The sequence below is a fragment of the Eleginops maclovinus genome, chromosome 15 (assembly GCF_036324505.1).
Source record: "Eleginops maclovinus isolate JMC-PN-2008 ecotype Puerto Natales chromosome 15, JC_Emac_rtc_rv5, whole genome shotgun sequence".
Lineage (NCBI taxonomy): Eukaryota > Metazoa > Chordata > Actinopteri > Perciformes > Eleginopidae > Eleginops > Eleginops maclovinus.
In genome coordinates, this window is record NC_086363.1 from 14,591,018 (window position 1) to 14,615,962 (window position 24,945).

At 41.5% G+C, this 24,945-nt stretch overlaps 1 protein-coding gene across 5 annotated transcripts in view; it reads left to right on the forward strand.

Annotated features, from left to right (window-relative positions):
* phip (pleckstrin homology domain interacting protein) overlaps positions 1–24,915 on the forward strand; it is a 37,743-nt gene extending 12,828 nt beyond the window's left edge. For 4 of the 5 annotated variants that reach the window (XM_063901695.1, XM_063901697.1, XM_063901699.1 and 1 more), the window contains 31 exons: positions 165–235; positions 592–692; positions 1,399–1,439; positions 2,061–2,159; positions 2,980–3,136; positions 4,488–4,622; positions 6,291–6,419; positions 7,101–7,326; positions 7,891–8,031; positions 8,948–9,131; positions 9,215–9,317; positions 9,428–9,562; positions 10,240–10,340; positions 10,464–10,671; positions 11,283–11,393; positions 11,719–11,826; positions 12,948–13,072; positions 13,529–13,611; positions 13,702–13,813; positions 14,801–14,862; positions 14,996–15,151; positions 16,994–17,114; positions 17,214–17,339; positions 17,561–17,636; positions 17,861–17,920; positions 18,037–18,189; positions 18,538–18,690; positions 18,811–19,022; positions 19,110–19,351; positions 19,817–19,960; positions 20,065–24,915. In XM_063901695.1, coding sequence (XP_063757765.1) covers positions 165–235; positions 592–692; positions 1,399–1,439; positions 2,061–2,159; positions 2,980–3,136; positions 4,488–4,622; positions 6,291–6,419; positions 7,101–7,326; positions 7,891–8,031; positions 8,948–9,131; positions 9,215–9,317; positions 9,428–9,562; positions 10,240–10,340; positions 10,464–10,671; positions 11,283–11,393; positions 11,719–11,826; positions 12,948–13,072; positions 13,529–13,611; positions 13,702–13,813; positions 14,801–14,862; positions 14,996–15,151; positions 16,994–17,114; positions 17,214–17,339; positions 17,561–17,636; positions 17,861–17,920; positions 18,037–18,189; positions 18,538–18,690; positions 18,811–19,022; positions 19,110–19,351; positions 19,817–19,960; positions 20,065–20,786 — 4,597 coding nt within the window. In that variant the 3' untranslated portion in view covers positions 20,787–24,915. The remainder of the gene's footprint in view (positions 1–164; positions 236–591; positions 693–1,398; positions 1,440–2,060; positions 2,160–2,979; positions 3,137–4,487; positions 4,623–6,290; positions 6,420–7,100; positions 7,327–7,890; positions 8,032–8,947; positions 9,132–9,214; positions 9,318–9,427; positions 9,563–10,239; positions 10,341–10,463; positions 10,672–11,282; positions 11,394–11,718; positions 11,827–12,947; positions 13,073–13,528; positions 13,612–13,701; positions 13,814–14,800; positions 14,863–14,995; positions 15,152–16,993; positions 17,115–17,213; positions 17,340–17,560; positions 17,637–17,860; positions 17,921–18,036; positions 18,190–18,537; positions 18,691–18,810; positions 19,023–19,109; positions 19,352–19,816; positions 19,961–20,064) is intronic. The other variant, XM_063901696.1, reaches the window with a different exon arrangement.
* The last annotated feature ends 30 nt before the right edge of the window (positions 24,916–24,945 follow it).

Sequence of the window (24,945 nt, forward strand, 5' to 3'; positions counted from 1 at the left end):
AAGGAAGCCAAAAAGATCAACTGACCTGTAAAACATGTTCCACTAAAAACATACAAATCGTTTTCATTTCCGTCTGTTTCATTTTGTATCTGCTTTGTGTGTGTGTGTGTGTGTGTGTGTGTGTGTGTGTGTGTGTGTGTGTGTGTGTGTGTGTGTGTGTGCAGTCAGAGGCCCAGTAAATTCACGGAGCGTTCCAGGCCTGGCGTCCAGATGATCTGCTCCTCCTTCAGCGCCGGTGAGCAGCACCCACTTTTGATTTTCATGCATACTTGGAGACCACCTAAAGGCAAACGGCAGTGGAAAAAATGTGCAGATTAACTGAAGAGCAACACAGCCACACACAAACCAGCCTGCTGCTTCTCCATAAATATGGAGTGACTGTGCTTATTCAGGTTGAATTCACCATGAATGATGAATGACTTAAACGTTTCTTTTTGCACAAGGTTTGCCTTCACAAATACAAGAAAATATGTTTGTTCCACCATACGTTGAGCTTTAAAGTGTATATCATATTTTCTTTTATGGTTTATGTAAATGGGAGTATTGGGTATTTAGTTTAGTTAATTCTGAGCCTATATGTTTTATGTGCAGGTGGGATGTTCCTGGCCACTGGAAGCACGGATCACATCATTAGAGTGTACTACTTTGGCTCAGGCCAACCAGAGAAGATCTCTGAACTTGAGTCCCATACAGTAAGTCAACATCATGCTTTTTATTCATTACTTTTTTTTTTTGTACTCTATGCAGTGTGTCAGAGTACAGTACAGTGCTTGGATTCATCAATGAACAAGGTTATAGTCAAACTTGTTAGTAGTAATAGTAGTACAATAATAATAGTAGTTGTAATAGAAAAAAACTCAAGGCTCACTTACTTGCTTTTTACTGTATTTCATGGACTTCTTCAGCAGATGGAGTTTCTTCGGTTGTCTTGGAGAGTGTGTTCTTCATTCTCCATGACAACTAAGCAAACTCCACCAACTGAAGAAGATGGTGAGATGCAGTTGAAAGCACTGGAAAGAGCTCATAAGATGACTCTGAGTTAAACAAATATGTTTAATGAAAAACATGATCCAGGTTATACTGTTCATAGGGATGGAAAGGATCACCAGTTGATTGCATCAAGGTTTTCTGTCACATGATGTTACTGATTTCAGTTCAGCAAAAGAAAAAGGCACCTAACTGCCAAAAGTCTGTGCAAACTGTCCATTCTTCTGCATAAAAACACATTTCAAATACCTAGGAAATACTTTGTTTTGTATCGTCTATGTAAAAATGTTCTTTTATAAGAAAAAATAAAAGATCTTAGCACCAATAGTTTTACTTTAGTATTGATGTCTATGATATATCTAGTAAAACACAACGTTGTTTTGATTTGTCTCCTGTATTTTCCTAACCCAGGACAAAGTCGACAGCATCCAGTTCTCACATTGCAGTGACAGGTAGGTTCAAACTGTGTGTGTGTGTGTGTGTGTGTGTGTGTGTGTGTGTGTGTGTGTGTGTGTGTGTGTGTGTGTGTGTGTGTGTGTGTGTGTGTGTGTGTGTGTGTGTGTGTGTGTGTGTGTGTGTGTGTGTGTGTGTGTGTGTGTGTGTGTGTGTGTGTTAGCCACATAATAGGTGTAGTCAATTTTTGTGTGTGCTCCGCTGTTTGTGGATATGGAACCTGGGGGTGTTGTTATGTGAATGATGCCGTCAGCAGAAACACCACCTTTACTTACTCTCTGATACACACTTTAATACACTACCCCTCACACAAACACACACACACACACACACACACACACACACTCATACACTTACACATATCATGCACTCTCTAAGTGTTAAATTGCCTGTGTCTGTGTGGAGTTTGCAGGAAAACAAGCTCAGCTAATTCCCCTGGGTTGTTGTAATCTCAGCAGCGAAGGAGGGGTGGAGGAGATGGAGAAGAAACGGGGGGGCAAACAATTAGTGCATGCAGATAAAGGCGCTTATTGTGTTGCAAAAGAAAATATAGTATTTCAGTGTTTTATTTACAGTTTAGCTGCTGCATGAATCTGTGTTTCCAAATGTGTGTGTGGTAGGTTTGTGAGCGGCAGCAGGGACGGTACAGCGCGAATCTGGCAGCTGCAGCCTCAGGGGTGGAGGAGCATTCTGCTGGACATGCAGACCAAATTACCAGGGTATGTGTGTGTGTGTGCTCGGCTGTCAAAGTCTGGCTTTTCTTTTTTTCCACCAGCACTGCTGTACTCACAGCTCAGAGGCGTGGGATGGGATGATCCTGCGGGTTACGATGTCACTCTAAATTTGACAAAAATCAATCATGCTGTATACTCAAGTCCAAGCCCTATTGAGTGGGAATACTCTCATTAGAGACTATGCACCATTAGGAAGTGAACACATTTATTTCTTGTCTTTTTTACCAGCTGCAACATGCTTTTCTTGCAATATATATATTTGTTTGTGTATTTATTTAAATGCATAATCTACAGGACGTAAATAATGAAGTTGAAGAAACAACAACACCTTGATTATTGCTCCCAGGCAGAGTATAGAATTGTGGGAGGCATAAGTAAATTAATGGCAGTGACACTGATAAGCTATTTAAGTACTTAAAGTCTTTAAAAATATGTTATTGTTTATAATAATGGAATTGAAGCTTGGATATCAAGGAAGAAACTGGGAGAGAGTTGAATGGGCTTAAGTCTTTAAGTTAAAAAAAAAGCGTTATGATGTTTTGGTTGTGCTGTTTTTCAGAGTTGACCTATTCAAACAGAAACAGCAGTTGTGAAAAAGGAGATTAAACATTAATGTCGTAAAAAAATGGACTGAAGATAAAATATTACTGTGTTAGCACGAATGGCCTGTTGAGGAATTCTTTCCTGATTTCAAAAACGTTTTAACCTTTTAAAAACGTGCTTTTTAATTGTCCCATTTTGTATGTATAAAGTAAAACACTTTGGGCTCAAACATGACATCAGTGTATCAACTTCCTCTCTTCAGGAAGTACAACCCTCCACCGCTGGAAGACAAAGTGACCAAGCTGAAGGTTACCATGGTAGCATGGGATCGCCATGATGGCAGCGTGATCACAGCGGCCAACAACCTGACGCTGAAGGTGTGGAACTCCACCACCGGGAACCTCGTACACGTACTCATGGTATGTATGCACATGCAAACACAGATCATTTATAATATGTCAAACAATGAATGTAATACAGCATTTTTTAAAATGACATTTTATTTGTTCCTCCCTTTGCTTTCACCTTCCTCGAAACATAAACGGTAGAAATAGATGGCAAATAAGAGTTACTTAACAACCAATCATTACATTAACATCAGCAATAAGGGAAAAGCGTAGACATTAATTCAACATGAATTATGAGAAAATTGTCTTGTAAAATCTTGGTGTATACATTTTTCTTGAACTGAAGAAATATTTAAATCGCCCTTTCTATACATTTTATTGAAGAGACCTCTAAAAGCTATAAGTTTGAATCGAAATTACACATTTAATTGTAATGGTTCTTTATCCGTCTTACTACTTATGCTTGACTTTTTCTTACTTCAGACACATAATCTATCGCAATGCATTCAAAACCAGACATAAAACAATAAATGGGTACATAACTAAACGCTAAATATGAATTGCGAAAGCAGTTTTGTGCTTTAAGAGAGACATTCATTCCTTAGATGTATTCATTCAGGGACAGTGCACATTAATCAACATTTCTGTAAATGAGCCAGAGTTAGCCAAGAGGCTGTTTTTCATCTGTAGTGCCTGGACAGCAGTGCCGCTGCTAGCCATTTTGGTGCCCTAAGCATAATTCCTTCATGATGCCCTCCCCCCCCCCCCCCCCCCCCCAATAAAAAAACATTCGCGGAAAAGTTTAACTTTTTTATTACCTGACTCCTGTTGCCTTTTCATTTCCAAAAATGTCGAGTAATCCAAAAGACCACTGACAGCAAGGGCACCCACAGGGCGCTTGGGACGCAGATTGTGCAGATTGTGTTTTCGTTTGTGTTTGTGTGAGTGGGGAGGGGAGGGGGGGGAGGGGAGAGGGGGGCACCATCGGTACCTTTGAGTAGTATGCCTAAAAAGTGCCTCATATTTCTATAGTCTACTGAAATAATTTCGGCCTTATAATTATTATGACGATTTTTCATTAGGCTATTTTTGGTGGTGCCCCCTCGACACTTGGTGCCCTACGCACAGCGCGTAATGCGCGTTATGGGAGCGGCGGCACTGCTGGACAGATATTGTTAGTCACCCTAAAGACACATTTCCTTTTAAACAAGAAAATACAATCAATAAAAACATGCAACATACCGTACTGGAAATGTTAATAAAAGAAACAATCAAATAAAACAAAACAAAGGGAAAAAGAACAAGTTAAAACATCATTTCTTGATTTCTTAATAGGCAGAAACATACAAAACCAGAAGATTTAAGAAAAAACACTGATGACATTTGGGTCTTTAATCTAGATGTTCATGTTTTTTGATGACAGGGTCATGAGGATGAGGTGTTTGTCCTGGAACCACACCCCTTTGATCCCAGGATCCTTTTCTCAGCGGGGCATGATGGGAACTGCATCGTGTGGGACCTGGCCAGAGGAGTCAAGATCCGCTCTTATTTCAACATGGTGAGACTCTCGCCCCCCCTGTGCGTCTGTCTTTGTCTCATTGCCTCTCACTCTCGGTACTCTCTTTGACTGAATTCACACTGAAGAACATCCTGATTCGGTCCTCCTCACATGTGAAACAGAGGTCATGTTTTCTAATGCAGTGAGTCAGCAAAAACATGGACAGATAAGCTTTCAAAATAACACTTTGCTTTAGTCTTTAGCTCCTTTCCCAACAACACGTTTTCTTCCTTTCCTTTCTCAGTGTCACTCTTTCTCTCATTATTTCCCTCTCACCCTCCACTCTTACCCCCCTCCCTCCTTGCTTTCACTTTCTCTTCTCTCAGCTTTCGTACCTCTCTCACCTCCACGCAGGCATTTCCTCCACCATTTCAAACACTGTGTGTTGCATGAGTGCAGGGTAGAGCTCAATCTTGACACCACACACACTGAAGCGCTTACGCCAGTGTACATATTCACCTAGGGGTTTAATCATTGCAGACAATGCTGTATTTCCTGTCTGTGTCTCTATGGTTACCAAGTGAGGTATTAATCACAGTCCAGGAACAAATGAGTCACTCTGTGTGCTGTTTAGTCGGCCAAATCTCGGTGTTGATCATAGTAGATTGTGTTGTTTGATGACACCAAATGTGATGGGAAATGGCACAAATTTAAATTTGAAACTGAAAATGAAAAACTTTTGCTAAGTAGCGGCCCTGTTGAGTACATAAGGGACTATTATAGGGCAAGGGTGAATGCTAAATATAAATAAATGTACAGTATTGTAAAAGTAGCACAAGTAGAAAGGAATCATTCGAGTTCACTAACCGACTCTAAAATCAGCCTCCAGGAGAAGCAGCACAACGTCGGTTGAGTGTGTTGAATTGACTTTAATACATTTTATATGACCTGAGGAAGAATGTGCTTTTTTCTCTTAAAAGTAACAATGTCTTGCATCTGATTATCTAATTTCCTCCTGTGGAAGTATTCTCTAGGCAAAGGAGTGATACTCTTTCTTGTCATATGTGTCTTCGGCCGCTAAAGGAAAAGAAAGTAGTCCCATGGTCCAAAGAGTAATTAAGCATACTAAGAAAATTCATCAGCTTTCTTAAATATGGACTTTCATTTAAGTCTTTTTTAATGTGATTTAAACTTTTCAAACATACACTGTACACAACACTCAATATCATCTTAGGGCAAAAACAGGTGGAGCCAAGCATTGAAGCCGGTTCAAGCAGAGTTGCACTGTTACTGATACATGGGACATCATCGTCTCACTGCATGACGATGTGTTGATACTGACTCTCACTGCTCATTCTGACAAATCTGCAACAAAAACTTGAAAGGTTTTTTCAGATCAGTACTGTCTTTTTTTTCTTAACAAGGGATGAAGAGGCACATTGTTATGAAATGATGTCATTATGAGATTGAATGAAGCTTTTATAAGAGTGAAGAGATACCTACGGCACAAAATAAAGGCCCCGGTTGACTGAAAAGTTTTTATTTTTTTATGGGTCAGGGTTAGTTTCAGTTTCTGCAGGTGTTGCTTTGACATTACTGACATTTTGAGTGAAATGTGTCCAGTTTGTACCATTGTTAAGGTTGCTTGGAATTCCCCTTGAAAATGTTGTACTGTGATTTACCGTGTGCGTCCATTTCCCTATTCCCTCCCCTCCCCTCTGTGGATAGATCGAGGGCCAAGGGCACGGAGCGCTGTTTGACTGCAAATGTAGTCCAGATGGGCAACATTTCGCAGCCACAGACTCCCATGGACACCTGCTCATCTTTGGCTTCGGCTCCAGTAGCAGATATGACAAGGTACTGCAGCAGGCTTTTCTTTTTCTTCCTTTTACTTTTTAAATGTTTCTTTATTTAGTTTCCCTTCAACCTCTGTCTGATAAGATTAACAAAGTGAGCAGAAAAACAATAAGCAGATACAAAAAGGTTTAAAATACAAACTAATTGAGAAAGAACTAAAAACATAGATACAAATAGTTTTTCTCAAGGTTATTTTCAAGAAGAAAAATATAAAGTGAAATGACACTGTTATACCCACTGTGTTCAATATAGGCCTCACTGTTAAAGCCCAAGGGCAGGGTCATGAGTGTAATCTAGTGAATACATGATTATGTTATGGAGTACATCATGTACTGATGTGACACCAAAATGTGATTGAAATAGCAAAATGAGCTGGTGTAACATTCAAATTGCACAATATTTGTTAAAGGCTTAATATGTGTACAAATATGTTGTTTGGTAAACATTTTCTTAGAAGTAGTCACACCTTAATCATGTTAAACATAATGAGAATTATACATTTAAAAAGGATCCATGCCTCCAATAGCGTCAGTAAACCTATTATATACAGTATATTTATACTCATACATGCATCTGTAATTTAACAACAACTAATATAATTGTTAATGAAATAATACATACTTCTCTCCTCATTGAAGTCATGTTGGGTAAATATAACTTGTTTACTTTCCCGTGCTTCAGATTTCCGACCAGATGTTCTTCCACACTGACTACCGACCGCTGATCCGAGACGCCAACAATTATGTGCTGGACGAGCAGACCCAGCAGGCGCCGCACCTCATGCCCCCGCCCTTCCTGGTGGATGTGGACGGAAACCCCCACCCTCCCAGATACCAGCGGCTGGTGCCCGGCAGGGAGGGCTGCAGGGACGAGCATCTCATCCCGCAGATGGGGGTCACTTCCTCAGGTACAAAGAAGAAATCAGACCCTCGGGAGTATATCCTGTCGGTGTGAGCCGAGGGCAGGTACTCAGTTGTAGTTCTACGCTTTAACTCAGATCACATCTTTACCTGGGGGCCTTCTGTCAGCTGATCAAAGACTCTTTTGTCTAGCTGATCACACCGCTCTCATAGCCTGACAAGAGTTTTATCTGTTCTCAAATGTGCTTAATGAGAGGCTTTAACTGAAACTACACCAGAATAGGCAATTAAAACCTGAATAATAAGCCAGTGTAAAATCTTGGCAGGGAGGCAAACAGGAGCAATTGTTTATGAAATGCATTAATGGCACACAGCGGAGGCAGGTGAAGATGCAAGGGGGAAAGACAAAATGACTCTCCAAGCTCCTAGTATCTAGAAAACTGCCCTGCTGTCAGCATTTAAAAAGCCTCCACTAGAAATAAAAATGAATGCAAAGGGGTAATGTGTGCATCCAGTTGTGATGACACATTGGTGATCTCCTTTTTTTAATTTGACAATCTCAACTCTCTTTCCGGTTCTCTTCTCTCTAACTCCATCCATGTGTGAGTCAGGCCTGAACCAAGTGGTGAGTGAGCAGGCGATGGAAGGTCCCAGTCCTCTGGATTCCATGATTCAGAGGCTGCAGCAGGAGCAGGACCAGAGACTGGGAGGCAATGACACCTATGCCTCCGGAAACACCAGGTCCAACAGAGGTAAGACTGCGTCATCACAGAAAGGTCATTGTGTGGGCAGCTTCTCAAAAGCAGCTTTTGTTTCCACATGTATGGGTACAGCAGCAAGGACATTATCAAAATGACTTTCTGAACAAAGGGGCCCTTGTACTTTGCTCACTTCACCTTTAAAGCAGGTTTAAACAAGCTGAGAAATATTTGCAAAAAACATTTCAATACAGTTGTGATGTTTTTGTATAGATATATATATATATTAAGTTTTATATTCAAAGGTGCAGTCAGCATCAACAACTACAATTGTCCTTTACAATGCCCCCCCACAACAGGAGAGGAAGTGGTAGAGTAAATAATAACAAGAATGAATATATAAATAGATTAATAAATGAAAAGCTATACAATATAAATAATAAATAAATCATAAAGGTCAAATGTGTTGGAAGCCAAATTGTAAAATGTACTGTGAAGAAAACACCCAGCAAATCATTCAGAATATTTGTTGGATTTGTTAATTTTTGCACCAAGTATCATTTGCAATAGTGCTGAAAAACGAAGTTAATAGAAGTTGATATATTGATTTGTCTATCAGTCGGCAACTATCTCTTTAAATCATTAATGGTTAAAGTCTTTCCCCGTAAACAAACCAAATATTTGCCGGTTCCAGGTTTTCTTTGTCTTAGGTGAAAGAGACTGAATGTAACGTTGCTCTAATAAAATGTGCTATTTGAGGACGTCACATTTGGGAATTTAGAAATTCCAATGGAACTAATTCACATTATTCTGACACTTTGGAGATAAAACAGTTGGTCTATTGATGCACACACTAATTCATAGTTTATCAAAAATCTTGTGTTCCAGACAGTTTAATCCTTACATGCTGCTGAAAAATTGAAAGCTCTGTTTTATTTTCTCTCTCTGTCTCTCTCCTCTTCCCTCTCAGGTTCTGTGGGCTCTCCCACAGAGGTGCATTCCCCGCCCAACGTGGGTCTGCGCCGCAGCGGGCAGATCGAGGGCGTGCGCCAGATGCACAGCAACGCCCCTCGCAGCCAGATGGCCACAGAGGGAGACCTGGTGGCCTGGAGCCGCAGGGTGCTGGTGCCCGAGCTGGAGAACGCCTCCGTCAGGTGACACACGCTCACAGAGGGGAAGTGTTTCCAGAAGTGTTCATATTAAAGCAAGTCATAAAGTGTGTCTGTTTCTTGTGTAGGAGACAGATAACCTGGCGTGAGGCTAAAGGAGAGGAGGAGATCAATATTTATCAGTCAGAAAGGAGGAGACGCACCATCCACTCCCTCCCCAAGGAGAGCCGGGTAAGGGAACTTACACACATTACTTTTAAGGAGTAAAGTATTTCTCTCACTTTTTTTAAATGTATGACTCTTTCATTTATTTAGAGATTTCTTGTTGAATTGTTCTTCAGGTTCATCCGACATCAGAGGCAGTGGATGAGGGGAGGAAGAGCCAGGGTAACCACGGCTACCACACGCGTGCCGCTATGGAGGAGACGAGCCGCCAGAGCGCTGAGGCTGCAGATGAGGATGACAGCACCTCAGAGGTAGATATTTTTTTTTACAGTTTTGTTTGAATTCAGACTTTATGGAGCTGCAGTAAGCCCTTTTCTAAGACACAGGTGACTAGTAATAGATCTGTGTTGTAGAGGTCCATTCCAGGGATCTTTAGTCAGGCAGTGAGATGTTTTCTTCATTTTGAGGCTTTTTTGATGGCTCTTCTGATTTGTTAATAATTCTTTTACACTGGTTTCTCTTCTATCCCCCTTTCAGATAAGCAGATTTCTCCACAGACCCCCTGTTCAGACTTTGTTAGCATGCTAACCTTTTACTGCCGCTAGGGACTTTAACACTTTGTAGAACTATTATGGAATGATAGTTCTTTGAAATGTAACACATAGTTAAATGGAAAAATCGAACCAATACTCAAAGGCTCTGAACAAATTCAGATAAAAACTGATATCTCTATGTGTGTATACATGTATGTATGACTGAAATCTTACACGGATGAATCTCTTTTCTTAATTCCCTGCAAAATCTAAAAATCCCCTTATGTATGGCACATACTGTAAATGCAATGTTCCAAGATGTAAGCTTACAGATTTTTGGGTTAATTTGGTCAATAACAGTGGTAAGAATCCAATGTTTTCATCGCCAGTACAATACTGTTGGTTAAACTTTGTTAACCTTTGGGATTCTAACATAAAATTGTGTGGGTTCCCAGGGAGAGCTGCCGGATGTTCGGCAAATCAACGGGCATTCCTCAGATGAGGAGAAGGAGGAGCAGCAAAAAGAGCCCTGGCCGGAGGACCACAGTAGTTCAAGGTAAGGCACAGTCCTGTTTCAAACATATTACTCATATCTCCTACAGAAATACATGCACACAACAAAGACAAACACAATCCCATACACCGGTGAATTTAATCTTCTCTGTCGATGTGTTCACAGTGACTACTCCAGCGATTACTCCGACTGGACAGCCGACGCAGGGATCAACCTTGAGCCGCCCAAGAAGAGTGTGAGAGTGAAAAAGAAAAGCAGCAGCTCAGAGGAAGACGGAGAGAAGAAAAGGGAGGGGAAGAAGGATAGAAAGAAGGACAAGGTCGACAAAGACGGCGCAGTACCAAAGAAGAAGCAGCCAAAGGAGAAGAGGAAGGTTAGTCAATAGGAACAACCTTTCTGAAATAAATTGTTTTGTAGTTGTGGCTTCGGAGAGGACAAAACTGCTACCGTTATTCAGAGCTGTTGAATCAACAATTGAAATATTGCTAAACACCAAAGTAACTAAGGCCATACACAAAGAAAAAAGCAGCCCACATAAATACTTATCATAGTTATAATAATAAATAAAAAAACAGCAGCATTTCCTCCTCGCCACGACAAGCCCAATGTTGGTGCCCTTCCAAAGTGCAAAACTTTAATCAGGAATGATGAGGAAATGTATCCTCTTAGCAAATTGGAAAAATGGGCCCCATTTTTTCCCAAATGCATTCGAACAGCTGTTCAGAGAAAATCTGATCTTTTCCAACTTCAATAGAAATGTGCCTTTTTATCCAGTGGGATTCAGATGGAGACACAGTAGCTTTCCATTTAATAAATACATAAACGTGTTTACCCATCAGTCATTTGCACTAATAAAATAAGACAGTATTTTAAAAGCAATTCATAAAAAAAAGCTCACAAATAAATAGAACAAGTTGAATATTTCACCTTGAATGTATCAAAGATCTGTTCCTGAATATGTGTTTTTCCTTGTGTGTCATCCAGAGGTCTAGTCTCCAGGAGCAGGGGCTAACACTGGAGGAGTGGCTTCCCTCTGCCTGGATCACGGACACGGTCCCCCGGAGATGTCCTTACATACCCCAGATGGGCGACGAGGTACACGCCGCCTGCTTCTGTTACACTAACCTCTCCACATGTCTGCTAATACCAAAACACTGGCTCCTGTTTTACATAGCAACAAGAATAGGCTGTATCAAAGTAAGCGTCCTCCTGAGGCTGCAGCGGCCATTACACACACACACACACACACACACACACACACACACACACACACACACACACACACACACAAATAAAGGGGCAAACTGACATTGCCATCCTAAGCAGAAACTCAATTCCATAAAAAATGTGCATAATGTTCCAACAATATAAATAACACACAATGAGAATGATGTTTGTTTGTTTGTTTGTTTGTTTGCAGTTATACTACTTCAGACAGGGCCATGAAGCCTACGTGGAGATGGCCAGACAAAAAAAGATTTACAGCATCAACCCTAAGAAGCAGCCCTGGCAAAAGATGGAGCTACGGGTAAGGAACTGTTCTCTTTTTTTTACTTTCATATGGTTTAAAGAAGCTAAATATTACAACAACACATAATGAAGCACATGCTGGGTCACACATCCATTTATTTGCACCAAGCTCCAGGGAACACACCAACCACACAATAAATAGAGATATAGAAACAGAGAGCGTACACCACAATGTTTGTTGGAGGTCTGTTTGCAACCATGTTCATATTACAATTTCTGCAAAAAAAATCTAATATCAGGGTAAGGAACGGATTGACATTGTTACATTAAAAACCCTGAAGTATCTAGATAGTGTCTCTTTATGTGTGCACACACCACTTACACTTACTAGGAAGAAGCATTTAAAAATATAAAAGAAGAGTCTAAAATCAATACAGGACACTTAACACAGGAATTCATTTTTTACAGTTGACTTAATAGCAAATCATTAAACACATAAAATATATATTTTCACAACATCTTTTTTTTCAGGATGTTTTCAAAGTAAGGGCTAAAAAGGCCAGGCGAGTGGAGCTAAATATAGAATGACACACATTCTCCGTGGGAATAAATAGCAGGAATTGCTGCAGATTTGCGAGCTAAAATGGTGTAAAATCCACACAGTACCTGGATATTAACCTCTTAGCAATATCATTCCTTCTCTACTTTCATTTGGACCTAAATCCCTTTTTTTCCGAGCTAAAAATATACTATTAAAAGAGAAATGTCTGCAGTACAACTTTTCATGTCTGTATGTGAAAAAGATTCAAGACATCAGACACTTCAGAGTAACACTTGGTATACTTGTGCTCCCATGTGTGGAGACATAAATAGAAACTCCTGTGCAGGAGGCAGACCATAATGCATTGCATTGCGCAGTGTGCATCTGCAGAATATATTGCTGTATTTTCTTTAACGCAGGTTTCTCTTCTGCATCTTCTACTTTTATTTGAACAAACAGACATGGCAACAGTAAAGTATTATTCCCTTCAGCCTCAACCCCTAAGCCTACACACTACTCAAATACTTGCTTAAGACTATGTTTTAGCTAATATGGTTCCAATGTATGTGATCTCTGTACCTGAAAGGATATGAGTTTTATTCATTTGCGTCATTTGTTATTTGATTTGTGGTCTACAGGAGCAGGAGTTGGTGAAGATAGTGGGCATTAAGTATGAGGTGGGTCTGCCCACTCTGTGCTGTCTGAAGCTCTCCTTCCTGGACCCCGACAGCGGCAGACTGACCGGAGGATCCTTCTCTATGAAGTGAGCACCCACCCTGTCTAGAAAACTAAAAGAAATTGTCAAGATCAGGTGTTACAAGATGAACTAGGGTTTGATGTTGCTTGCTTCTGAAGCATCACAGCGCTCTTGCCATTCGAATATACATAGCCTAATTTACAATGTGATACATACTTTTTCACCGTTTTTTCTAATAGTATGCAGATTAAACAAAGTAATCTATGTGCTCGGTTTGAATGTCATATTTATTTTCACAATTGTAGGTCATTTTATCTTAACTCAAGACAATAGCTATTAAACATTTTATGAATTAATCCTGACTGACATTATAAAGTAAATGCTGTTATGGGAAATGTACATGGTTACTACAAACTGTGTGTTTCATATATTTCACACTGTTTTAATGATTCTTATTTATCGGTTCTTACAATGCTTTGTTGCAGTCGTTGATTTATTGTGTACGTTTTTGTCTTGCTGCAGATACCACGACATGCCTGATGTCATCGACTTCCTGATTCTGCGACAACAGTTTGACAACGCCAGAAAGAGGCAGTGGAGTATAGGTCAGCCAAATGTTGCCTGCGTAGTTTCTAGGTCAAGCTTCTCAGTCAACTTTGTTCTTTTCTGATCATCTAAACTTCCTGTGTGTGTAGGGGACAGGTTTCGGTCGGTCATTGACGATGCCTGGTGGTTCGGGACTATTGAGAGCCAGGAGCCCTTCCAGCCTCAGTATCCTGACAGCCTGTTCCAGTGCTACAACGTCTGGTATGTTGCTCCGTTTAGGTCTGCAGTTGAAACCACTGAAAAATGTAATTTTATGTGATAAATCTATTTGATTTGCATCAGCACGAAGATTCACTCCATCAAACAAAGAGTACCTAAGCCGTACCGTTGCTGCTAGCAACAAGTGCTGTGTTTAGCACAACAAGCCGATTCCATTGATGTATTATGATATTTTCATTTTGAATGCATGTTTGAATGTATTCATCACCTTCAAACGACACAAAACACAATGCAACATGATACATTTTTATAAATGTTGAATGCTACCGTACCATGAAACAAACCTATAACGTTCTATGTGTGGTGCATACTCAACAAGTGCTCAGTTACGGGGAAGTTACAGAATACATGTGGATGGAGAATTGGGATTAATGCACAATCATGGAGCACTATTTTTAATGAATTTATTAATTTATTTCCAGTTTCACTTTATCAATCTCTCAAGTCAGCTACTGCACAAGTGTTTTGAAATCGAATGAGTCTTTAGATCCCATTTGAAATAATGAGGAATCTGAGAACCAATTTAATTACAAAGGTTTACACGTAACATGAATTTGCAATCATTTCCAGGTAAATGTATAGAGACAGAAGCTTGCGATGACACCGCTGACACAACACTGGTTTTCTGCACAGACACCTCATGGATTGAATCATCACAGAAACCGATGACAGATTGAATTTGACATTTATAACAGGCCGTCTAACACTGCCCTTTGTTTTGCATCGCTCTATTTTCATTGTCAGTGACATTCCAATTGTAGACATTAATAAGTATATCGTCTGCTTGTATCAGTTTTCCTTATCAACACGGAGTGCCTGAAGATCACACATTATTTGAAAAGCCTCGTTAGAGAATGACACCTACTTTAGGCTGTGGCAGAGGAACATCAATGCTGGCAATACGTCATGTATGAAATAAAAAGCCTACAATGTGATCATGCTCATGAATCATAACTGTTTCCCATCCAGCTGGGATAATGGAGACACAGAGAAGATGAGTCCGTGGGACATGGAGCCCATCCCTGATGATGGTAGGGTCCCTCTAATACTCCCACACTACAGTGAACACACATTTAAACATATTCCACTCACATGTTGTTTACTCATTCAAAATGTAACAACTCTGATGGATTTTTGGGGGGTTTATTTTTCTTACCTCCGCAGCAACGTTCCCTGAAGAATTGGGCATGAGTGTCCCGCTGGTGGAACAGGAGCAGAAGGAACTGCTGTACGTCCCGATGGACGGGGAGTGGGGCTGCCACATACGTGCAGAGGAGTGTGAACGCATCATCAAAGCCATTGACCAGCTCTGCACACTCGGTGAGATGAAACATCGAAAATACTTATTCTTCCTTTCTCTTGTAGTACTTTTTATTAGTTCGATTTTGTGAAGGTAGCTGAGTGTTGTTGAACAGCCCTAGAGATGTCAGGCTTCTCTGAATGAAATGGAAGTAAATGGGACTCTCTGCTTTGTGAAAAAAACCATTTCATGGACATTTGTGTCTCTTTTTTAGAAACCATGACCCGGTTACTCTAGATAATCACCAGGGGTTATTGTGAGCAATTTAATGCAGGAACTATTTTATTTTTTAATGAACCACAACTGTATCCCCGCACCAGTGGAAAAGTGCATTTACTGAGATATATACCATTACAACTCAACGGACGAAGACCTCATTAATGTTTACATGTCGGATTTGAACAGGCCTCTCTACCATTTGTAGATGCAAACTTCCTTCTACATGTGAATGCGGTTGATGGGTGAAGTTCGGTGGAAAGAAAATAGTTCCTACATGAATCTGCTCATTTAGGAACAACGTCCTGTGGATTATCATAAATGACCAGTCAATGATTTCTGAAAAGAGACATTGCCTTTTAGTTTTCAAATGTATTTTGTATGACAAGCAGGACATCTCTATGGCATACTATGCAACACTAAAACAATCTTGAGTGATTCAAAACATATAAACAGGGCTTCAGTTAAGCAAGAACATGTTTTGCGTTTTATTTTGGGGTGCACTGTCCCTTTAAATCCCTGTGAAACCAAAAAACCCTTTGGTCATAGGCAGGGATGTGAAGTAAGGCCACGAGGGCACATTTCTCGTAAAGCAGCGGCAGCATGACTCCACAACACATGAGTCACCGCCCAGCAGGACCACAGCTCATATGTTAAAAGGAGCTGCTAACAAGTCGAGCCACAAATTGAGCTGCTTGCTTGAATTCCTGTTAAATGCTGTAATGTCTTCTAAAGGGATTGTATTACTGCAATCCTCTGAATCTGGTGTGAGGGCTCCCTCTAGTGTCAGTCTGGGTGTTAAACACAAGAGAAGCACACTTAATCCTTCTAGATCTCTCCCTGGAACTCCTACGCTCCAGTCTGCAGTTGGTTTACAGGAAAGGATTTATATAACTCTTTGGGTCCATCTATATTTAGGAAATAATGCTCTGAATTAGTAGGAACATCTTGAGAAAAGGGGATAAAGGTGGGAGGCAACGATTGCTCTTAAGACAAGTCAAGATACGAAAAGTAGCACAGCTAGTGTAAATATATGTAAACAGATGTAAACTGTGAAAAATAAATAAGAGATAAAGTAGTCCTAAGGATCCTGAGGATATTTATGTAGTAATATTCAAGTCCATGTATTAAATAGGTAAGACATCCACGTTTAAGGGTTTACTAAAAGCATTCCCACAAGGTGTTGAAAGTTGCTTAGTGTTGAAAGTTTGAAAGTTGCTTAGTGTTAACTGTTACAATTTTAAGATTAGGAAAATGCTAGAGTTCAAATCTGCTCCTTGGTGGTGTTTCATCTACACAATCACTCCAAAAATACCAAAGATATTTTAGAATTCCGGCCGTGGAACAGACCGGAGCTAGCTAAGCATTAAATAAGCATGTTTAAAACATAGAATATAAGTTAACATTAACAGTCACAATATCGATGAGTGCGTATAAAGGAAATATTTTCTTGTAACAATTTATTTATTTAGTAACAATGTGATGATAAAGGTTTCTAGAGTCAGGAAATACTTGGTTTAGGTTCCTTAAAAATATTACTCTTCGACGATGCCTTCTAGTGTATGTCTCGTACGGCATATTTGTTTCAGTAAAAAATCAGTTTTCTCTCATCTTTCAACCACTGACTGATTCTCCCTCCCCCCCAGATGTGGCAGCACCATTCGCCTTCCCTGTGGACCTCCAAGCTTACCCTACCTACTGCACGGTGGTGGCCTACGTCACTGACCTCAGCACCATACGGGAGAGGCTGGTGAACCGCTTCTACAGGTACTTCACATCAAAGAAGATACATAGTGTGTGTGTGTGTGTGTGTGTGTACGGGAGAGAATTAAATACACACTCAACATATTTGTGTTTCTTTTCCAGACGCCTGTCCTCCCTGATGTGGGAGGTCCGTTACATTGAACACAACGCTCAGGCGTTCAATGAGCCCGGAGCGTTCATCGTCACCACCGCCAAGTTTGTCTGTGACCTCATACTACAGTTCATTAAGTGAGTGTTGAATCATATGAAGCAGTATATATGTTGTTTACGAGGAAAATATCAGCATCAGAATACTTTAGAACAACATTTTAAATACAAAGATAAAACAAATATGTATAAACACAAGAAGTTGAAGTGAAAATGTGCAATTAAAATCTATTATCTTCCTTTTTGTATTTTAACCACACGCTTGCACAAACTCATTTCTGCTTCTCTTTTTTCTACTTCAGGGACCAAAGCCTGACAGACATCATGCCCCTCTATAAAACTATGAAGAAGGCCACCTTCTCTGACTCTGAGGATGAGGTGTGTTTCAGTAACTGCATGTTTAAACGCAAAATGAAATTACAAGTTGGAAGCTTAGATGTGGTGCTGTTGAGGTCAGGATACCACGTAGTAGTTTATAACCTAATGCTTGCTTTTTACTTCCGGCGATCGCATTATACTCTATTTCAGAGCATCCTATATTACATGAGATTACAACTACTGTAGGTTACCTTTCTATCATTCCCCCTTTTATATCTATCTAGGATGATGAGGAGGAGGATGAAGATACGAATACTCCTGGAACATCCACACGAAACCACAAGGTAACATCTGCAGCACCGTGTGTTCTCAGTTTTTTACATTAGGAGTTGTCCCTAATGTTTTTGTATTTGCCAGTGGTGTCACTCCTATTCACTCATCTTTTTTTTTCTTTCTTCAGGGCCGTCGACCCACGCAGCGGCAACTGCGAACGCGCCCCCCTTCATACGACCCTCACGCGTGGAAGGGCCGCTGTAAGGAGCTGCTGGATCTCATCTTTCAGTGTGAAGACTCGGAGCCCTTTAGAGAACCTGTGGACCTACAGGAATACCCCGTACGTGCTCTTTTTTTCTTTATGTGATCTCAGTTTAGCTCAATTTCAATTTCCACTGGGCTCAGGTTAATTTGCATTTTCATTGACCTTCTTTTGATCGTTGAATCTGGCTTTTCAGTCAGCATCTGATGTAATCCTAACCAATGTGAACGTTTTGAAGGAGGAACAATGTGTACAGACTCTTGCTGGAGTGGAAATCATTTTTGCTTCTGCTTCAGTTTTTCCCCCAGCCCATTTCAAAGTGAAACCCTAAATCCCTTTTAACCCCTCTTGTTCTCCCTGGCTTATTTGGTTCTCGTCTTTTTAAACCTGTAATTGAAATATCCAAACTTCTGTGTGTTTCCTCAGGACTACCTTCAAATCGTTGACTCGCCAATGGACTTCAGCACCGTCCTCAACACGCTCAATGAAGGAAAGTACCAATCTCCCATTAAGCTCTGCAAAGACATCCGGCTCATTTTCAGCAATTCCAAAGCTTACACGCCCAGTAAGAAGTCTCGGGTGAGTGACGCACACACAAACACACCCTCACAATCCTTAAATCCAGGGTGCTTTAAGCAAAATGTACCATGAATACATAAATTAAATCACTTTCCCTTTATTTCTTTATTGTGTGTCCAGATCTACAGCATGAGTCTGAGGCTCTCTGCTCTTTTTGAGGAGCACGTCAGCTCCATCCTGGCCGACTACAAGGCCATCCACGGTCTGACAGATAAGATGACCAGGCAGAGCACAGACAGACAGACGCGACACACGACGGACAGACAGACACGGCACGCCATGAAGCGGAGGAGGAGGAGGAGTGAATCTCCAGCAAGCAGCACGGCATCCAGGTACGAGGCGGGACATTTCATTTGAAGTTCTTGCTTTTTGTAGATTCGTTTTTTTATATATTGTTTCCTTCCATATCATGCCTCTAGTCCAGAGAGGAAGAGACGCGTATCATCCAGGGTGACCGCGAGAAAGGAGCCGTCGCCGCCTCCTTCAAGGCTCCCCTCTCTGAGACAGATTGTCCCCGTCAAACAGCCCCCTCAGCTGGTCAACGGGAAGACAGACACTCCAGCTGCAGGACGAACACGGAGTGCGGCACGCCATTCTACACACTCTCCACCCTCCTCATCTTCTTCTCATAACGCCAGTAGCAGCACACAGAGCATAGCAGGTGAGATCACTTAAGGCATGTAAACGTAGTAATTTTGGGATATACCTTTCATTTCTTCCTTGCTAAAATCAGATGTATCACCCTGCTAACCGTTAGCTAATTAGCCTGGCAACATAACAGTGACAAGACTCCTGAAAGTCACAACACCTAGCAAATACATAGTCCAGCAATAGGTACCCTGTAAGACAACAATGTGTCATTCTTATACATGAATGAATGAATTATGTTAAACAACTTTAAGGGTGCTGGTACGCAGTAATTTATACATTCTAAGAGAGACAGGCTAGCTTTTCCCCCTGTTTTTAGTCTTTATGCTAAGCTAACCAGCTGCTGGCTTCATATTAACCATACAGACATGAGAGGGCTATCCATTTCCCCTCTAACTGTAGACAACAAAAACAAAATATTATCAAGAATTAAACACATGTAAGATGTTAAACAACTGACTTCCTTTTTTGCATTTAGAGTCTACCCGCTCCTTGAGGGCTCACACTTCTGTGTCAGCAACGCAACCGGCTTCTGAGAAGGTGACGCCCTCTTCAGCAGCGGAGGATAGCAGAGGGGGAAGCACCCGGAGGAAACTCAGGACTCCTGTACGACTTAAACCTGGTGAGAGCTGTGACCATGTGTTGCTTAGGTTGAATTTGAAAGCAATAAGATATACATTTAATGTGACCTGCCTTCTTGTGTTTTCTTTTGCCCTGTTAATGAAGGCTCTCCTGCCAGCCCTCCGACCCAGAGCACAGTCCACCTGAATGGCCACGGTAGTCATGTGACCCTGGGAGTGGGGAGGAGGGGGCGCAGATCCAGAGTTGATCCACCAGTGAGTCCTCCGGAAGTTACGACTCCAGGGAGCCCTTCCAGACCACGGGGCCGCCCTCCCGGCAAGAAGAAAGGCAAGAAGAACAAGCAGGACCTGCAGGAGGGGGGGAGGAGAAGCAACCGCAGGAGCTCAACTCCTGATGATGATCCCGACCAATCAACGGGGGACGAAGGTGGGACGTCTTCAGCGCAGGAAACAGCCGTGCTGTCGGACTCTGGCATGTCGTCAACGCCTAGGCGGCGCGGACGGCCCAGAGCGGTAAGAACTGATGAAGCCCCGCCTCCTGGGGAGGTGCCTCCTGAGTCCCCTGAGCCCTCTGCGCTGAGGAGGAGCAGCAGGAGAGCCAACGAGGAGGTCACGCCTCCTCAGCAGGCGGCTACTCAGCGACCCAGTCGGAGAGAGTCTTCACAGGAAGAGGAAGGGGATGAGGCGGGGGGGTCCATGCGCACGCGTAACCAGGGGCGGCGGTCCGCCTGGTACGTGGAGGAGGACTCTGAGGAGGAGCAGAGGCAGCTGCTGTTTGAGGACTCGTCAATCACATTTGGCACCTCCTCAAAGGGGCGGGTCCGAAAGCTGACAGAGAAGGCCAAAGCCAATCTCATTGGCTGGTAACAGTGCAGACACACAGGAAGTGAAGAGGAAGCTTAAGGAGGAGGAATCTGCCGTAGATTTCCCGCATCAGAGGAGGCTGAGTCGACGGGGGCCTTGATTGGTGAATGGATCCATATGTCTGTGTGTCTGGGGAGCTGCTAGTCCAGCTGCTGCTATTCACAACTGTGGCAATGATGACACACAACAGCACACTTATCTGTCCACTCCTCCTAACTCTGGGCCCAGTAAGCACATCGCTCCACTGAAACGATGGCTTTCTGACAACGCATGTTCATCCTGTTCCAACTCCTCCGGCATTATTGGTCCATGTTGGATCCAACAGGAGCTCACTGACTCCCCTGCTGGTGGTCTCGTTCCTGTCCAGTAACCACTCTTCACCTCCGTCTGCCCTTAAACACTGTTGGTGTCAGACCGGGCAAAACAGTAGTGGAACGATTTTAGTACTTGAAAAAATCCAGAGGAGAGCTGGATGTATCTTTCTATTTCCTGAGTGTCTCTGGTGGGAAGGTCATATGCCCACCGAGAGGAAATCTGTTGTGGATTACAGACCGCTGGCCCGACCACGTCTTTACCCCCCCTCTTCTTTGTTCTCGCTCTTTTTTTATACGACCCCGTCCCTTTCTGCTTTTTCTAAGATTTGTACGTGATGATCGGCTCTCTGTTTCGGAAGTCTTACACACCGGTGAGCGTGTCCGTCTGCGCTAAAATACCAAATGGTGTACCTCTGTTGGTACTGTAGATCTGTAGGTTTTGTTTACTGTTTATGGGTGTGCCTGTGTGTGTGGGGGTGTTCCTTTTTTTGCATGTTATGTAGAAAGAAAAAGCATCTCTTTTTTTTCTAGAAGCTGTTTTACCGAGAGGAGGAGAAAAAGGACAGAAGGGGTCATTTATATGTCTCGTAAGATCATGTTTTAAAGCGTCCTCAACATTAGCAATACCTTGTGCCTTTATGTCTTTGGTGTGTGTGTGTGTGTGTGTGTGTGTGTGTGTGTGTGTGTGTGTGTGTGTGTGTGTGTGTGTGTGTGTGTGTGTGTGTGTGTGTGTGTGTGTGTGTGTGTGTGTGTGTGTGTGTGTGTGTGTGTGTGTGTGTGTGTGTGTGTGTGTGTGTGTGCGTGCACGATTGGCCTCTGCCCTGCAAAGTACATGTGCCTGTATGTGTACGAACTAGTCATGACTATGCGTGTTTGTGAATCGGAGTGTGTGTGTTTTTATGACACAACTGAGCGCGTCATTCACTTTCAGCGTGCAAACAGTGGCATACAGTCTGATCGTTGTGAAACCTCTCAAAGAAATGTATTTATAGCAGTTAAAAAAAATACTTTACTGTTGTTGTAAAACCATTATCCATGTCAATATATTATCCTATTACCCACAAGTTTATACCGAAGGTACGGCCGGGGTGGGGCGTTGGGGGGACTTAGCTTTGAGATGCACTTACCACAGAGCGGTTGTCAATGCAGTCGACGGGAGGGAGTGACCCTGTGTATTTTAAAATATTTACATATGGAACTTTTTAATTGTTGATATGTCTTTATGGTACCACACACATGCGCACACACATCCACACACAATTCTGTCTCGCATGTTCTAGCACTTTGTCATGCCTGGAGCAAACAGGATTGAGCCAGATCTAACTGGATTGGGAAAGCTGAGAGAAAGTCTTATTTTCATCTTTCTGATTGTGTGCCTTCGCTACTCTGGCATATTAAAACTCGGTTTCTGCTTTCGGGGCCTTTTCTCTGTCTTTTAGTTTGACTTCCTGGTTCTGCTCGACTTCCTGCACCTGACAGGCTTGCATAATGAAAGAGAAAAGACTGGAGACAGATTGAGTCGCTCAATGGTCTGAATTTGTGAAGATGGCGGCCTCCAGTTCTGATACCGCAGTACAGAAAGCTAAAATCAGCCACTGGTGTTGTTGGTTTGGGGAGAACTGGACCGTACCATCTATATACCCCTGGTTCATTTCATTACTCATTTTGTCACATAATATTGAACGTATATCTCATCGGTTTATCGTTGTTTTTTTGTTATGGATGCCAAATTCTGTCTTTTTGGGCACTGAAGTTTTAGTACATGGCTTTTGAATGTGTTTTATTTTCTGTCTTTCACATAACGTGTGTTTTCTGTCTGTGTCAGGACAACCTTTCAGTGGATAGATCTGTTGAGTTAGAATGGTTACGGTTGAAAATACAATTAACAATTTTTCACTGAGTCTGGCTTATATTTACTTCACAAAAGATTTGTTTATATTGTGTATAATGAAGAGTTTTATTCCAGATGGAGAAGCCTAAAACATCTTTCTTAAAAAACAATTATCGGCATGAGTATAAATACTATAGTTGGGGGTTTGCATTTAAGATAGAAAGCTAATGATCTTTACCCAGGAAAATATATATTTTGTGTGGGCACATAAAGGTTTTGGATCTCAATATCAATATAATCATATTAACATATATACACAGATTATCATGAGCAGATTGTGGAAACAATATTTTAGACCCAGGCTTCTCAAACTTTAGGGATGAGCTCAAACATACACAAGCCAACTTAAAAAAACTTTTGAATTGAAGTTGTTCAATTTTTTGAAACCATTACCAGCTTATTTGCCCATACTCAGCAGCCCAGTTGAAGGAGTACTTCACCCCCAAAATGACTTTTTGTATATCCACCACTCACCCTGTGTTACCTTGCGTGTCTCCTTGGCAAACAAAAAATCTGATATGGAGACATTCCTCTGAAGTAAATTGAGCTGGGTTGAACTAAATTAAGTTAAATTCAATTATCAGCTCACAAACTCTTAACACAAGTCTCATTTATCCAGTCTTATGCTCACTACTACCCAAACACACATAACTGGCCAGGCAGTGTATTTGCTAGTTCACCAACACATTGTACTTAAAAGGCTAAGGGGCGGGACATCTATAACTGGTTGACCAATCACAACAGAGCTGGCCAGCTAACCAAGCAGAGCAGACCGGGCTCTGGTTTCGGACAGAGGGTGAAAAGAGCTGCTGCACAGACAGTATGAGAAAAATAAATACCTTGTTGAAAATGAAAGCATGTAAACATGTCACAGTAGAGGCACAACATACAATATTGAAAGCTGAAATTAGCATATTAGGGCCCCTTTAACTCATCAGGACTTTTCTCCATTCTTTGATTATTTCATTCGCTCTGGAGTCATTCATGAAAAAAGTTTTAACTTGATAGTTTAGGTAACACAGGGTTAGTATTTTATAAATAAATGGTCAATTTGTGGGTGAACCTTTTTAGAAGGTGATGCATGGAGATGTTGTGTTTCCCATTAAAATGATTTTTGCTATCGCCCCATTTTCATCAGATCATGCACATTACCTGTATTTATGAAATTTGTCAAAGTAAAAGCGCTGATTCATTACTGCTGATTACCCTACCCCTGTTAGTAACATAGTGTACATCCTCTAATCATTTCAGAAATGCCTTAAAAGCAAGTCACTGGTCGGTAAGCATCAGTTGGTATACTCATTCCCACTTGGATTATAACTTAAAACACAACTTTTTGGAGGAATTTTAAATCAATGACTCAGCAGTTTTATCAGCCCTTTTACTCTATGTGTACTGAATTTTGGAGCTCATGTACACACATTTACCGTGGGGCTGTGCTAATGAGTTGCACAGTTGTTCTGTTTGTGGCCTCTGATTGGATAATAGTTTGGTCAAAGGTCACACAGGGTGTGCGAAGTGGCTGCATGTGAACCATGAGGAAGCTTTTTGGGATGTTTTATTAAGTTTTTATGGGGATGTGGGACAGGAAGGGGGAAAAGGGGGCATCCGTTTCACGTGAACGGGTCAAAGAGGATGTCTTTGTTAGTTTGGATACTTTTATATATAAAAGGAATTAATGCAACAAAAAAAGAAGCATTTAAAGCTAGAATGTATGTGTAGGGAAGTACTGCTGTCCTGTTAGTTCATACCAATATTTTAAGTAAATAAACAGTTGTGTTTCCATATACGCTTTTCCTCCCTTTTGTTGATTGTCTTATTTATACCCCTGACAGATTTTATTATTCAACCAAAAGTCATATTGTTCTCCACAATAAGGCTTCAAGTTTATTGGGTATTTTTCAAAATAAAAGCATTTGTGGGGTTCTTTCTGTCTGCATTGTTTCTTCTATTTAAA